Source organism: Pelodiscus sinensis, chromosome 24, assembly GCF_049634645.1.
Source record: "Pelodiscus sinensis isolate JC-2024 chromosome 24, ASM4963464v1, whole genome shotgun sequence".
NCBI lineage: Eukaryota > Metazoa > Chordata > Testudines > Trionychidae > Pelodiscus > Pelodiscus sinensis.
In genome coordinates this window covers 21,267,402-21,282,125 of record NC_134734.1, presented here as the reverse complement: position 1 = coordinate 21,282,125, position 14,724 = coordinate 21,267,402, and the positions used below count along the sequence as shown (strand labels likewise).

General features: G+C 59.2%; 1 protein-coding gene across 2 annotated transcripts in view; it reads right to left on the bottom strand.

The window, feature by feature from the left end:
• Window positions 1-310: 310 nt before the first annotated feature.
• TARS2 (threonyl-tRNA synthetase 2, mitochondrial) overlaps window positions 311-14,724 on the bottom strand; it is a 33,599-nt gene continuing 19,185 nt past the window's right edge. The window contains exons 10-18 of one of the 2 annotated variants that reach the window (XM_075907410.1): window positions 14,417-14,583; window positions 13,614-13,776; window positions 13,347-13,484; window positions 12,355-12,432; window positions 10,451-10,551; window positions 5,641-5,745; window positions 5,109-5,181; window positions 4,921-5,035; window positions 311-848 (exon numbers count right to left, since the gene is read on the bottom strand). In XM_075907410.1, coding sequence (XP_075763525.1) covers window positions 700-848; window positions 4,921-5,035; window positions 5,109-5,181; window positions 5,641-5,745; window positions 10,451-10,551; window positions 12,355-12,432; window positions 13,347-13,484; window positions 13,614-13,776; window positions 14,417-14,583 — 1,089 coding nt within the window. In that variant the 3' untranslated portion in view covers window positions 311-699. The other variant, XM_075907411.1, reaches the window with a different exon arrangement.

Below are 14,724 nucleotides of genomic sequence, written 5' to 3'. Positions count from 1 at the left end.
GAAACCCCCTAGGAATGAATGTGGGAGAATCCGCCCTCGCTGGAGCCCTGCCTCCCGGGGCAATCTGGTACAGACACACACAGGCAGGGAGGCGCGGATTACTGTGCACCAAGCCCCTGGCCTGGAGATCCTCGGCGGCAAAGGGAAGGACTTGCAGCCCCCCAGCACTTCGGAGCAGGGGACAGCCAGCCGTCTAGCTGCCGCACTCGCTCCCGCCGGGCGCCACGCGCCAGCCGCTCAGAGCCGGGCCCCGGCCGGGAGCGAGCAGCGTACGAGCGGCCCTGCCAGACCTCACTAGTGACACGCTGCCTCGACTTCAACGCACGTTTTAATCAGCCCAGGGGACCTGAGGCCCAGCGAACGAGTTCCAGGAACAGTCTTCCTCCGGCTGGGCTCTAGTCCCTGCTCCGATCCAGCGCCCACGTGTGTTGCCTCTTCCCCTGGCGCCCGGGAAGGACGCGCTCAGTTGGCCCCAGCCCTTAACGTGGCTCCTGCTCTGTGGGTGGGGGACAGCTCCGGCAGATCTCTGCGTGCACGGGGGGCGGCCTCCACCCGCGTGTGGACTCCGTGGGGAAGCAGGGTGTCCGGCGGGGACGCTGCAGCGTGGAGACGGTGCTCGGGGAGAGCAGCCGGCGTCGCCTCCCTGGGCCGGGAGCGGTGCCGAACCAGTGGCAAGGGCCACAGCCAGCAGGGACGGGCTCAGACCAGCTCCTCGGCGTTCCTGAGCCGGGCATCCCGCAGCTCCTGCAGCCTGAGCAGCACCTCCTGCAGGCCGCGCTCCCCGTGCTGCCTGGAGTCCCGCGTGCGGACGCTCACCGTGCGGCGGGACAGCTCCTTCCGGCCCACCACTGCGGGGGAGAGAGAGCGAGCCTGAGGCAGGGCAGACTACAACGGGCAGTCTGCGTCCTCCCCGGCCCCGCACACCCCTTGGCAACCTCGCCTGTGCACAAAGCTCCCTGCAAGGGGCAAAGCACCCAGCCGGACCGAGCAAGGCTCTCAGCAACCTCGTCTCCCGCAGAGCCGGAGACCAGGGGAAGGCAGGGACCCAGCCCCCGTGCACTGCTGACGGGACAGGCTGCGGGGTGGCTCCGGCTCTGCTCCAGCGCCCCCAGGAAGTGACGGGACGAGAGTCAAGCTACGGCTGAGGAATGGGGGTGGGTGCAGCAATTACATGGCCTGTTGCCCCTTCCCTGGGTCAGCAGCCCCAGCACCGAGCCCGGGCCTGGGCACTCCCGCCCCTGGGGTCCCTCCAGGGCCGGCCTGAGGCACATGGACGGGACAGCGAGAGGGGGGAGGCAGTTGCCCCATTGTGACCCATGTGCACCCCCGTGGGGGGCAGAGGATCCCAGGCACCAGGGCTTCCAAGGTGGCACTTTCGGGAGACAGGCGCCAAGCCAGCCCCGGGGGAAACAGCTCAAGTTCCCAGTAGGGATGCAAAGAGTTAACTGGTTACCCCCTAAGCATCACCCGTTGGAGCAGCCCCCGACCCCCGCCTGCCCCGGGGTGGGGGGAGCGGCTCCAGCTGCGGGACCCACTGTGTCCCGCCCCAAACGGAGGAGGGTGGGGGGCTCAGTCCCCGGCCCCAGCAGCCCCTCCCCACGGCATGGTGGGCTCGGCTCAGCCTGGGTGGAGCAGCCCTCTGGATCCCGGTTCACTTTTAAAATGCAGGCAGGGCAGGCGGGGAGGGGGGGCATCCTGCTCGCCCGGGCTGCAGCCGGGCCGGCGCACACGGAGCCGTAGCAGCGGCCGAGGCAGCGCGGGAGGCCCCTGTCGTTTGGGCCGTGGCTAATCAGCCCGTGGCACATGGAGGAAGCGGGGAGCTGAGCTCAGCTCCGGCCCCAGGGCAGCGATGTGATAGGGGAGCCCCGCGCTCTCTCCCCCCGCCGGGCTCTGCGGAGGGCTGCCGCTGCGCGTTCCCAGGAGATGTCTGGGTTTCCCGGACAAGTGGAGCCCAGGGACCAAGGGGCCGTCGCTGAGTTACAAGGAGGCTGCGGCCGGCGCCAGGCACGACTCAGCCCCCCTCGGCCCCCGGGCACAAAGGGCTCTCCACGGAGCCCAGGCAGTGCCCCCCAGCCGGCGGGGGCAGGGGAGGCAGAGCCGGCTCTTTCCCACCGGTCAGCACCGAGTCACAAGCAGCGCAGCCGGCTCTGACTCAGCAGCAGGTTCCCCATTTGCCTCGGCCCTTCGGGGTCGGGACGGGCCTGGGTCGATTCCGAGGAAAGGGCTGAGTCCCGCCCCCGCCGGATCTCTGCAGCCGTGGTGACGCTATCGCCGCCTAGTACAGACCAAAACCACCGTGGGGGCAAGGGAAGAGCCATGGGCGGGGCAGCCGTGTCGCCTCCCTCAGGATCCCCACGCTCAGCGCAGGCCTGGGAGCCAAAGTGCAAGAGATGGGGGAGGGGAGCTGGAGCCTGTGACCTCCCTGACAAGTGCCTGGGGCCAGGTGTGTCACTCAGCCGGGAGCAGCCGGCTGTTACAGGAAGCCTCAGCCAGCTTTCTCCTGGTGGGCTGCTGGCATGTTTTGCTTGGCACGGGCGGGGAGACGGTCACACCCCGGGCAGGAAACCCGCTTCCACCTCTCTGCACCCTGCTCGCATGACGCGCTCGTCTCCCGTCGGGGGCAGAGACGAGAAGAGAGCCCAAGAGTGCCGACTGCCCCGCCGCGGGCCGTAATGCCGAATAAGAGGGGAGTTCGCAGGGGCTGGAGGGACTGAGGTTCGGGAAACGTAAGAGGCCGTGTCAGGTTAGTGATCTTCCCTCGCTCGTCTCAGAGGAGCGGGCGAGGTGCTTTACAAAGGCAGTCCGTCTCGTCAGCTTGTTTTACAGGTGGGGAAACTGAGGCCCGGGAGGGCCGTGACTTGCCTGAGGTCACCCGACAGGCCGGTGGCAGAGCTGGACCAGAACCCCCTCTCCTGTGCCCTGTCCACCGGGCCACTTCGATTCCAGGCCTGCGGACATTTAGCTGGTTATTGTCTGAGCTGCCTGAGGGGTTTGAACTCCCAGCCAGCGGGAGCGGAGTGTCCAAAGCCCTAAGGAGGCTTTTCAAATCTCCTTCTCCATCCAGTTCACTCCCCCTGCCGCGGCCCTCCCCTCCGCTGGGCCAAGCCAGGCTGGCAGGGCCGTTTCCCTCTGGTTCCTGGCAGTGTCACCCCGGCACAGCTGCGGTGCTCGGCTGCAGAGACCCGGCGGGGGCAGGACTCAGCCCTTTCCTCAGAATCGACCCAGGCCCGTCCCGACCCCGAAGAGCCGAGGAAAATGGGGAACCTGCTGCTGAGTCAGAGCCGGCTGCGCTGCTTGTGACTCGGTGCTGACCGGTGGAAAAGAGCCGGCTCTGCCTCCCCTGCCCCCGCCGGCGACTCAGCTAATTGTGCAGCTCAGCTCCCCCTTACGGTGCGAGGGCTGGTCGGGTGCAGTCTGGGGACAGGCGCTCTCGTGCGGCCTCCTGCGTCCCCCGAAGCGGCGTGGCTCCCCACTAAGCCCTGTGCAGGGGCAGATCTCTCCCCAAGCCCTGACGCTGCCAGCAGGGAAGGGCCCCTCCCCACTAGCCTGAGCCCCAGGTGGCGGGAAGGGCCCGTCTGCTGGCCCCAGCAGGGAGCCACCCAGGTAAGTCCCAGCTCCTACCCCATCTTGAGTCCCCCCACCAGGCCCGAACACCCCAAAGCCTCATGGCCGGCTCCACCCCAAAATCCCCAGCCCAGAGCCCTGTAACCCCCCCCCCCCGCACACCCTTCCCCAGCCTGGAGCCCACCCTGCACCCCAAGCCCCTCATCCCCACCCACCCTAGAGCCTCCACCCCCACCGGAGCCCTTGCACCCCAACCCTCTGTCCTATACCATGAGCTCCTCAACCCCAGCCCCCACCTAGAGCCTGCACCCCCAGCCGGAGCCGTCACTCCTGAGCCCCCTCCCACGTGCCGAACCCCTTGGCCCCACCCCCGCCACCCCGTGATTTTCGGTATGTGCACCAATGAGAGCGCCTCAGCCCCGTGTCCGTGCACATCACCGGGGTGACACTGCCAGGAACCAGAGGGAAACGGCCCTGCCAGCCTGGCTCGGCCCAGCGGAGGGGAGGGCCGCGGGGAAACAGGCGGCAGGGGGAGTGAACCGGATGGAGATGCAGATTTGAAAAGCCACCTCAGGGCTTTGGACACTCTGCTCCCGCTGGCTGGGGGTTCAAACCCCTCAGGCAGCTCAGACAATAACCAGCTAAACGTCCACGGGGTTGGAGTCTACATGGCCCCTGGACTAGCTGCTGCCTCTGTGGAACCCGGGGGAGGTTGGCTTAGTAGCCTTTGCCTCTGCCCCCTAAACTCCCAGGGAGACAGAGGGCAAGGAAAGGAAGCTGGAAAAGGCCTGCCGACCCCCAGGAGCTACAGAAGGGACAAGAGCAGAATCCTGCCTGCCCGTTCCCCACAGCTCCCTGCAAGAGCAGGGCCATGCACCGAGCGCCCCTCCGCCTAGGCCTTGGACCCTCCTGCTCTGCACCGAGGTCCACCCCCCAGCCGGAGGAAACTCCAGGGAAGAGAGAACCCAGCTGGGAGCTGCTAGTCCTCTGATGGGAGGGGCAGGCCAAGCATTCCCCACTCTGCTGCCCCCCCCCCCCCGCTTGAGGGCATCCTGGGGTGTGTGCATGAGTGACGGGTGTTGCCGTGGAGACGGCTGCATCCCCTTCTCCGTCCCATGAGGGCGAGGGATCCTGCGCACGAGAGTCCCGCCAGCCAGGGCGCACAGAGGCGGCAGAGAGACGTGCCCAGGACGGCGGCTAGTCGCCGTGCGTCGGGACAGGGGCTGATGGGGCATCCAGGGGAAGCACGATGCAGCTTTCCTACGCCCCAGGCATGGCTGTCTGGCTGCGGCCGGGCACGCGCCCAGGGCCAGGCCGGACGTGGCTATTGCAGGACGCTCACACCCTCGCTCTCACCCAGCTGGAAGTTGTACTGAGCCAGCTGGGCCTTCCGGATCTTCCGGCTCAGGGTGGTACCCCAGTCGGTGTCGGCGTCGGCCATGAACCCCGCCTGGCGGAACGTCTCGCGGACCTGAGACAGACAGACAGGCGTCAGAGATCCCTGCCACAGGCAGCGCAGGTGGGGCCCGGATCTCGCCACTCACCTCCTGGGCATAGGCCTCCGTGTCGGGTCCCACCGGGATCACCATGACTTGGCAAGGGGACAGCCACAGGGGCCTGCGAAAGCGAGAGAGAGGCTGAGTTCCCTGCACTTCATCACACAAGAGCCCTCTCCTCCCCGCCCCCTTCACAGCTGGGGAGTCCTGCTCCCACGAGCTTTGCTAACGCAGGACGAGTCGCTAATGCACTGGCAGTCCTGGCCGGCTTCTCGGCAGGGACTGAACCTAGCCCGAGCGCATCGAAAAGCACGGGTCTCTAATGCTTATGCAACGGGCCCAACGTGGAGCTGGGAACAGAACTCCCAACCTCGGTGCACCAGCCCTTGCCCCATCCAGGAGGGGAGCTCTGGGCATCAGGGTACCTGGCTTCTCTTCCTCGCCGCGATCCCTTAACCGGACACACCCACTCAGAACCACTCCTCTGCCCCAGCAGACCTTCACTGGGTAGCTGCGGCAGAAGGGGACACCCGGGGAGAAATCCCAACCCACACTGAGGAGCCAGCTCGACCGCCCTCACCACTTGCGGCCGTAGTTCTCAGCCAGCACGGCCAGCATCCTCTCCACGGAGCCCAGCACCGCCCGGTGGATCATCACCGGCCTCTCGCGCGTGCTGCCGTCTTTGCTGTGGGTGAAAAGGATCATGGGAAGTGGTCAACGTACAGAGTGATGAGTCCCAGGGTCTAACACGAGACAGAAAAGGAGGAGGAGGAGGACGTAAGAGTTTGGGGCTGATTTCACTGCCTGACAATATGTTTATACGTGATGGATGCGCCACTCGAGGTTGCTACAGAGACTCCAAGAGCCCTTGTCGGATGAGGTTACTTTCCCCCTCAGCCACTCGTGGGCTTTTTACTGGCGTAGCTCTCTTTGACGTGAGCAGGAACGGTGCCTCAAAACACTCCAAAGGGCATAGAAATGTCAGCCTCTCCCTCCAGGGAGATCACCCGCTCGCCCACCGCGGAAATGCAGCCAGCTCTTGGGCGAGACAGTTACAACACTCTTTGCCAAACCTCCGTTTGTCCTTAGCTCGAAAGAGGAAGTGAATTAATCCCCAGCTAATGTGAAACATGGAGTTCTGAGGCAGGTCCTTATGCGTCAGCTTTTCTGGGACAGGGCCAGACCACCGGGGTCAACACTCCAGCTCTTGCAAAATGCATCAGGTGTAGTCACATCTTCAGTTAAGGGCTCAAGGTTCCTGGAGTGGCTGAAGTTCTCAGTGTTGGCTGAGCTCGGCTCCTGGGGACGTCAGCAGGAATTTTGCCACTAACATCCGGGGGAGGCCTTTTAAGCTGAATAGGGGACTGTCAGGAAGTGCCCAGATTTGCAGGAAGAAAAAAACCAAATATGTATAGGATGCTTTTTTCCCCAAGGATCCCACAATGCCTTAGCCACTTGGCTTCATAAACCTCGGGCATTCCGTACTGCAACTATCACGGGCCGTTGAAATGCAGCCACCTCTGGAGCGGAACACAACAGCTAATGAGCAGCACATGGCAAGCGAAGAATGAATGGGGACAAACCGGGCCAGAATAAAGTGAAGACGGGAATGAGAGGAAGGTTTCTAACCTCCCGAGGAAGGAGGGATCGGACCCGCCTCCCATAAGGGGCAGAGGTGGGGAGTAAGGACCTCGCTAGCTGGAAGCTGTAGCTTGACTTGTTTGTGAATGAGATAACAAGAGGGGGTTGCCTGGGACAGTGGCTGACTGGACTCACTGACCTATCCATTCCTATGACCCTAAGAACAGCATAACTGGGTGGAAACGCAGGGGGAACTCGGGCAGGATTTGGTTAGAACTAGGATTCTATTTGTTCACTGTTGGTAAATTGAAACTCTCAGGGCTGGACTCGCTGACGGGGGCTCAGGGAGACTGAGAACCCAACACCTATGGTCTTCCCAGCTCCTCTGGGCTCGTGGGGAATGCAGAGCTCACGGTGCGTTTTGCTAGTGTGACGGCCACTGTCTTGGCTGGCTCAGAAGGGACTGATGCAGGATAAGGTCCCTCACCGAAGGCTCTGAAGCCAAGTGAGCACCCATGGGATAAGGGGAAGGTTTGCACATGGATCAGTAACTGGTTAGAAGACAGGACACACGGGATAGGAACGAAGGGTCAGTTTTCACAGCGGAGAGATGTAAATAGCAAGCTCCCCCAGGGAGCTGCACAGGGGTCAGGGCTGAACGACCTGGAGAAAGGGGTACACAGCGAGGTGGCAAAGTTTGCAGACTTTACCAAAGGAGTGAAGAGAGCCGAGTCCAAAGCAGACTGTGCAGCGTTACAAAGGCACCTCCCAACACGGAGCAACGCAAAGGCAGATGGAATTCAGTGCGGAGAAAAGCAAAATAACGCACAGTGGAAAACCGTTATCCCCATGACACATACAAAATGACGGCGTCTAAATGAGCTGTTACCACTCAAAGGTCTTGGTGTCACTGGGGCTAGCTCTAGCTCAATGCGCAGCAGCAGTCAAGAAAGCTAACGGGATGTTAGGAACCCTTAGGAAAGGGACAGATGATAAACTCAGAGACTATCATAATACCACCATCTAAATCAGTGTGTCTTAAACTATGTTCCGTGAACAACTCGCAGGTGTGCCGCGACCGCTTCTTTGTTTTTGTCCTTGTTTGTCTGACTTTTTTTTTTTTAAGAAAATTTTCATAGGTGTTCCACATTAAAATAAAAAAAAAAAATTGCTTGGTGTTCCGTGATCTCAAAAAATTTAAGAAACACCAATCTAAATCCATGCGACACCCTCACCTTGAATACCGCAGGCAGTTCTGGTCACCTCGTTTCAAGAACGATGCATGAGAATTGGGGGAAAAAAGGACGGAGAAGGCCAACAAAAATGGTTATGGGTACGAAACAGCTTCCTTATTTATTTAATTAAAATATTTTTACCCCACCTCTCTATTTAAAATATTCGAGGCGGCTGACAAAATTTTTTAAAACACAATATAACTATATATAAAAAATTAAAATACGAGAGACCCCAGAGGGACATAGAACCTGCTAAGACATCTCAAGAGGAGGGAGATGCGTCTGCCTTTGCGTCGCTCCGTGTTGGGAGGTGCCTTTGTAACACCCACCCGCAGATGCAAACGCTAATAAAAGCTTGAGTAAAAAGGGTGGCTTTAGCCTGGCACCGAAATAATGCTAATGTTGGCGCCATGCGAATATCCTGGGGAAGAGGGAGCTTTTCCTATGTATATTGACTGAGGCCACTGGGCTGTGATACCCTGAATACAACAACACTTATATTGACAAACCGCTGGGCCACAGTACTGTGGATATAGGGGGCAGACATATTGACCGAAGCCACTGGGATCTTCTCTGGACAGCCTAGGTGGCCGTTGGGACGCTTAGTCAAGAGGGTAAGTTCTAGGGACCTACAAGAGGTTGTTGCCCCTTGACAGCTGGTTACAGCCATATGCACGTGCTCTCACTCAGGAGTAAAGTTGGGTTAAGTAACAGCCAACTAATACAAGACAGAAGAAAAAAGTATAAAATGAAGTCGTGTCTATTGTGATGTTGCAGTGATGTAATTTGCTTGCTCTAAGATGCAGCGATGTAACGGCAGTGAACAGCACTGCAGCCACAGCGTGTATTACACTGTATTTTCTTTGTTAATCATAAAGTTCACACAGTTCTGCCTTAGTTCAAATGTCCTGCTCTTCCTTCTTGGGAGATCTCTCAGTGCACTTTTCTATCACTCTGCTCTCTGTTTTAGGTTTTTTCTCACGGCACATCTGATGAACGCTGAAATTCCAGGAATACTAGGACTTGGTGTTAAAATAACAGTCCAGTGATTCCTCTCTTGCTGTTCATCCATTTTGCTGGTTCCATTTTCCAGCTGGCACCAGGCATGGAAGACCCAGTGCTGAACACTATTATCATGGCAGTCATTCATATGAAGAGGATGATGTCTGTGAATTCTGAGTCATGTTGCAGGCGATGGGTTTGGTTGTGTAGTTTCATAGGGATGTTGTTGTTGTGGCAGTACAGCGCTGGAGCATTGTTCCGCCTTGAGGACCCTCTGTGTGGGTCTAGGCGATCGTGGAAGTGGGTAGGAACGGTGGGAATGCACATTATCTCCATTCTAATCCTGTCAGTTCCTGCACTTCACCGAGTTCCCAAATTGTATTTGAGGCATTTTCCTGGCACTTAAGTGGCTTTGGTATCCGCCCTGCACAAAACAGTGAAATGCCCGGTAGCCTTAAGAGTTGCTCCTTTATGAACCCAGGTACATTACTGCCCCATTACTCGCAGTCAGGTTAGTAAAGCGGTGGCAGCATGTCAAGACGGGAGTGGGGCTGCTGCCTTTGCTTGTGTCCATACAGATGCCTCTCCCCATCCTTATTTTGTCTCTGTGTGAACGGGATGAGGATGGCAGCTCTTACGTCCCAACAACCAACACACGTTGAGAGCCATCTTAGTGAGCAGAGATTGACAAGAGCGGCGGTTCAGCTTAGAAGAGGCAAGCGAAGGCTACCACGAGAGAGGTCTATAAAGGGTGAGTGGTGTGGAGAAGGTAAAAAGGGACGTGTTCTTTACGCTTTCACAGAACACACGTGCCAGGGGATACTACATGGCAGCAGGTGTAACACGCATTATAAGGGAGTACTTCACCCAACGCACAGCCAACCCGAGGAGCGTTGGGAAGGCCAGGAGTACGACTGGGTTGAACGTTCATCAACTGGTAAGTTCCTGGAGGACGGGTCCATCAAGGGCTACTAGCCAAGATGGCTAGAGAGGCAACCCCATGCTCTGGCTGTCTCTCAGAATTTGACTGCCGGAAACTAACCCAGGCTGACGGGACAGATCGCTGGATAATTGCCCCTTTGAAGCACCTGGCACCAGCAAGACGACAGGACACTGGGCTGGGTGCACCAGAGTCTGACCCAATCTGGTCGCCCTTGGGTTCTTAAAAGCAGGTAGCAAGCTCATATCCCCTGGAGATCAGGCACCGGGAGGGAGCCAGAGAGACTCACCACTAGGCTACCTGAGGACTACAACCCTTCCAAAAGCCACTCCCACCCGGTCGGGAAGGACTCACCCACAACGTTTGGCTTGCAGCACCGCGGGGGGTGTAAATCTACCTCAGGCTAGTGTGCGGTGCACGAAATGTCTGTGCGGCCCCTGCTACTAAGCACAACCAGTTTTCCGCCTGCTGTGCTTTGACATACCTGGCTTTGAAAGGCCCAAGGAGGCATCCACAGGGACAGCCCGTGAGCAGCGGGCTGGCAAGGGGCAGGCGGGCCCCACAGCTCGCTGCTGACACGCTGTTTGTAAAGACAAGTCCACAGCAGCCCCCCCCGGCACCTCCTCCTGTACCTGCTGTACGTCAGGTCGAAGCGGATGGGCATCTGGAAGTCCAGCTGAATTGTGGCGCACTGATGGTATCGGCCCAGGGCGTCCTTGATCTGAATGTCAATCTGAAACAGAGCGTGAACTCGCTTCGAGTGTCGCCCATTTCCCACACCCCCGGAGCTTCAGCCCCCCCCCCCCCCCGGGGAACCTGGAATGCTGGAGGCAGCACCGTCTACGGAACCCCGTCTCCATGGAGATGCAACTCGGCTTATCGGTACAGGAAACGGGTTGTTAACCATTACCCCCTCCATGCTATTTATGGCTTCAGCAGGAGCAAGGATCTCTGGGGTATTTCCTGACCAGCAGGGATGAGCCCAGGCGACAGATCTCAGCGCCAGCTGCAGATTAAGTCCCAGGAAACACCCAGCACACGGCTGATTGTGTGCTTGGACCAAGAGGCAGCCCTGAGTTTGCAGAGAGTCGTTTTCATGGGATGCACTCCCAGCAAACAGCCCTGAATTTACCTCTGAAGAGTTCTTTTCAAACCTCCCAAGTTTTCACTCGGACGCTGTTTTCAAAAGGGATCCCCCCCCACTCCAGTCAGTTTTCCAGTGGGGCTGGGATCTCAGCCTTAAGCCATTTAAAACACCTGCTCCATTGGTCCTTAGAGCGCCACGTTTGCAAAGATTCATCGAGGAACCTTGCACTGCAATGAGCTGAGCCCGGGGGGACGGAGAGTTGTAGATGGGGGAAAGTCCAACCATCACTGCGTTTGCATCTCGGAAACCACAGCTGGGTCAGAAGGAGCCCAAAGGGTCAACCCTGCAGCTCCTTTGCACATTACACCTGAGGGCCCAATCCTGCAGCTCCTTGCACAGGTGAGTTAACGTGTCAGCTTTTGCAGGATCGAGCCCTTAGTCTTCCTTGGTTGAATCTCACGCAGTTTGCTGATTCTTTATAAATTGCGTGTGAGGGGGGAATGGGCATAAACAAGATCGCATCCAGTTCTGGGCCCTGCCTTAGCTTTACTAATTGAGCTGTTTTGCGAATTAACCAAAATTCTAGCCCCTGGGTGTAGCTTCATAAACCTGTTGTGCTGAGCTGGCCACTTGCTTCCCGACAGAGGGCCGGGATCACGGATGCTCTAGCTCAAGAGCAAGTGCTGGGTTTGACGCAGGAATCACTGGGCAGGTTTCTCCGGCCTGAGCTAGGCAGGAAGTCGGCAGAGAGCATCACAATGGGGCCTCCTGCTTTTCACAGCGGAGAGTCGTTACACTCACGCTACAAGGGTGGAAACTAGGGATGTAACGGTGCAGTTGATTAACTGATCAGCAAAGCTAATCGGTTAATGCTATAGACTACACGCATTTATCTCCCACTCAGCCAGTAGCCCAGCTTAGTCCCAGCTTGTGCCAGGTCTGGGGCCTATCCCGGCCGCAGCCCTGTATTTAAAGTGTATGAGGAGCCAGGCGGCCCGGCTCAGTTCCAGCTCACGCTGGGTCTGGGAGCTCAGGACCCACCCCCTGGACAGGGTCTACAGCCACCCCGCACTGCTGCCTCTGTATCAGAGGCAGCATCGCAGGATGACAGACAGCTGGTCTACGAGGGGAGCTGGTTTTTAAACTGGCTCCCCTGGCAGACCAGCTCCCACCTGGCACCCCAGGTGGCAGGGACTCCTCAGGTGTGGGACCAGAGCACACTGGCTGCCGGCCCCACCCCTGGGGACTACAGAATAGTCAACTAACCGATAAGAATTCATGAGGTTCATCGACTAGTCAATTAACCGATATTTAACATCCCCAGTGGAAACTGAGGCAGAAAGCAGGGACGCCCACCACCCGCCCACAAAGGCAAAGCAAGTCGGACGCAGGCTGGGAACCCAGGCATCCTGGCTCCAACCATTGATGGCGGCTCGAGGGTTCACTAACCTTGGGCCCATAAAACGCTCCGTCGCCTGGATTCAGCTCCCACGGCTGCCCAAAGTCATTGAGGCTTTTCTCCAATTGCTGGAAGGTAAAGGGGGGGGGGGGGGGGGTTAGGAGAAGAGATGCCTTTTGCCCCGGGTCACTCCTGGATACGCAGTCCCAGCCAGCCAGCCACAGGGTTGAGCGGAGGAGACTCAGTATTGAAAGTCACTGGTCGAGCCAAGAAGCCACCAGCCTTCACCCTGCCGACCAGCAGACAGACCCTGCCTCGGCAGACCATGCTAGAGCAGACGGGTCTATCTGATGCCGCTGCAGCATACAAGGAGGCCTGTCGGTCGTACAGTCTGAACTCCAGGCAACTCCCCCACCATGCCTCATGTGCTGTTCTGTGCCCCAGAAAACAGCTGTCAAATCTCTCACCCCCAAACACATCAGCCTCTCAACACCTGCAAGGGTGGGCAAGCATCAGCCATCACTAATGTGCACCAGCCACATAGGGAGAGGAAGCAAATCCCCTCCCCCAAAGATGAAGTGACCTGCCCAAGGTCACCAAGGAAAGTCAGTGGCGGAGCTCAGAATTATGCAGGTCTGCAGAACCTGAGCGGAGAGCCTTAATCACAAGCCGGCCCTTGTGCTCAGCTCCGAGGGCCAGGATGCAGGCGGGAATTTCACCAGGATGCCTGGATTCTGAAACCTGAATTTCTGAAAAAACCTGCCCCGGGGTCTTCAATGAGCAGCAGCCAGGTCCCCTGCTTCAACACCAGCAGGAAGATGCACAGTGCAAGCCGCAGAATGCTCCATTGGGGGAATACCGAGGTGGGGACAAGAGCACCCCCTGCTGAACCGACCCCGTCACTGCACGTTCTCCCCCATCCAACCGGCGGACAGCAATTGACCCCGCTTAGCACGGGACACCCACGTATCCGGGCACAGGAGGCGCGCGGGCCAGGGCTCAACCAATGCTGCATTCACTGGAAAGGGGGCGCACACCCCACCTGCTCGGCCTGCTCCCACACACAAGGGTCCCCCAGGAATCCTTCCGGGCGGGTGGCGAGGTAGAAGCGGAAGGAGAAGCCGAACACCGAGTACACGGCCTGCAGGAAATCCAGGCATCCGCTGATCTCGCCTTCCAGCTGGAGAAGGAACACACCAGACAAGGGGATTTGGGGGGCAGGATGGAAGGCAGCTCCCGACCCCAAGGAGATTTGGGGGGCCTGTTAGTTAACCCCACACCTCGGGGGTACCCAGCTCCACGCGCTCACCTGGCCCAGGGTGCAGAAGATGTGAGCGTCGTCCTGCTGGAAACGCCGCACCCGGGTCAGGCCGGTCAGGGTCCCCGAGGGCTCGTTCCGGTGCAGCACCCCGAAATCGGCCAGGCGGAGGGGCAGCTCCCGCCAGGAGCGGGGCCGGTGAGCGAACATCAGGCTGACGGGCAGAATGGAGGGAGGGGGAAGTCAGAGTCTGGCTGCAGCCTGTCCAAGTCCCCGAGACACACTTCGTGGCAGCAGGACCCAACAGGGCAGGGGACTGCTCTCCAACCAGCCCCCCTGCTGCTGCTGCTCTGGCAGGAGAGCCGGGAAGGGGATTGCTCCCACCCAGCCACCAGTCAGGGGCCTCCCACAGGAGCGGGGGACGCCCCAGCTGAACGGCTCCGTGGTCTCTCCATCCTGGCTGCCGAGGCCTAAACGCACCAGGGAGACAGAGCTGCAAGGGGGCGCCCCACGCTGGGCGTCAATGGGGCACCAAACTGGATGTCTGGTCTAGGCGGCAGGGCCAGCCGGCTGTGGCTTTATATGAAACACGCGTTAGGAAGATGTAGAACCTCCCTCGCCCACCCGCCTGGCAAGAGAGCTGAATGGGAGGCAACTATTCTACAGCTCCTAGCAAAATCCAAGGACAATCCTCCGTCAGTCGGGCTCTGCCCACTAGACCTTGCTCCCCTCCCAGAGCTGGGAACGGAACCTGACCCGCAGCCTCCCCACTCTACCCTCTAGACCTCCCTCCCTCCCGTCTCCGTCACAGATCTGCCTCGCTGAGTGGCCACCTGGCAGCAGCCCTCGCTCACCAGTGACCGGGGCAGTTCATCGGCTTGAGGGCGAAGGTGTCGTTCTCCACGGGGAAGCAGAACATGTTTTCGCTGTAGTGCTGCCAGTGGCCAGACAGCTCCCAGAGCTTGGCGTTGTAGATGTTAGGGGTGACCACCTCCGAGAACCCACGTTTCCGATACTCGCTCTGCAGTGGCGGCAGAAAACACAGATGTAGCCTCTGCATGGGAGCACAGACCTGGGGCTCTTCACAATAATGACGCGGGGCTTTACATCTTCAGAGCACAGCCCTCATGCACAGCTCTAGCCTGCTTTAAAGGGGCAGACT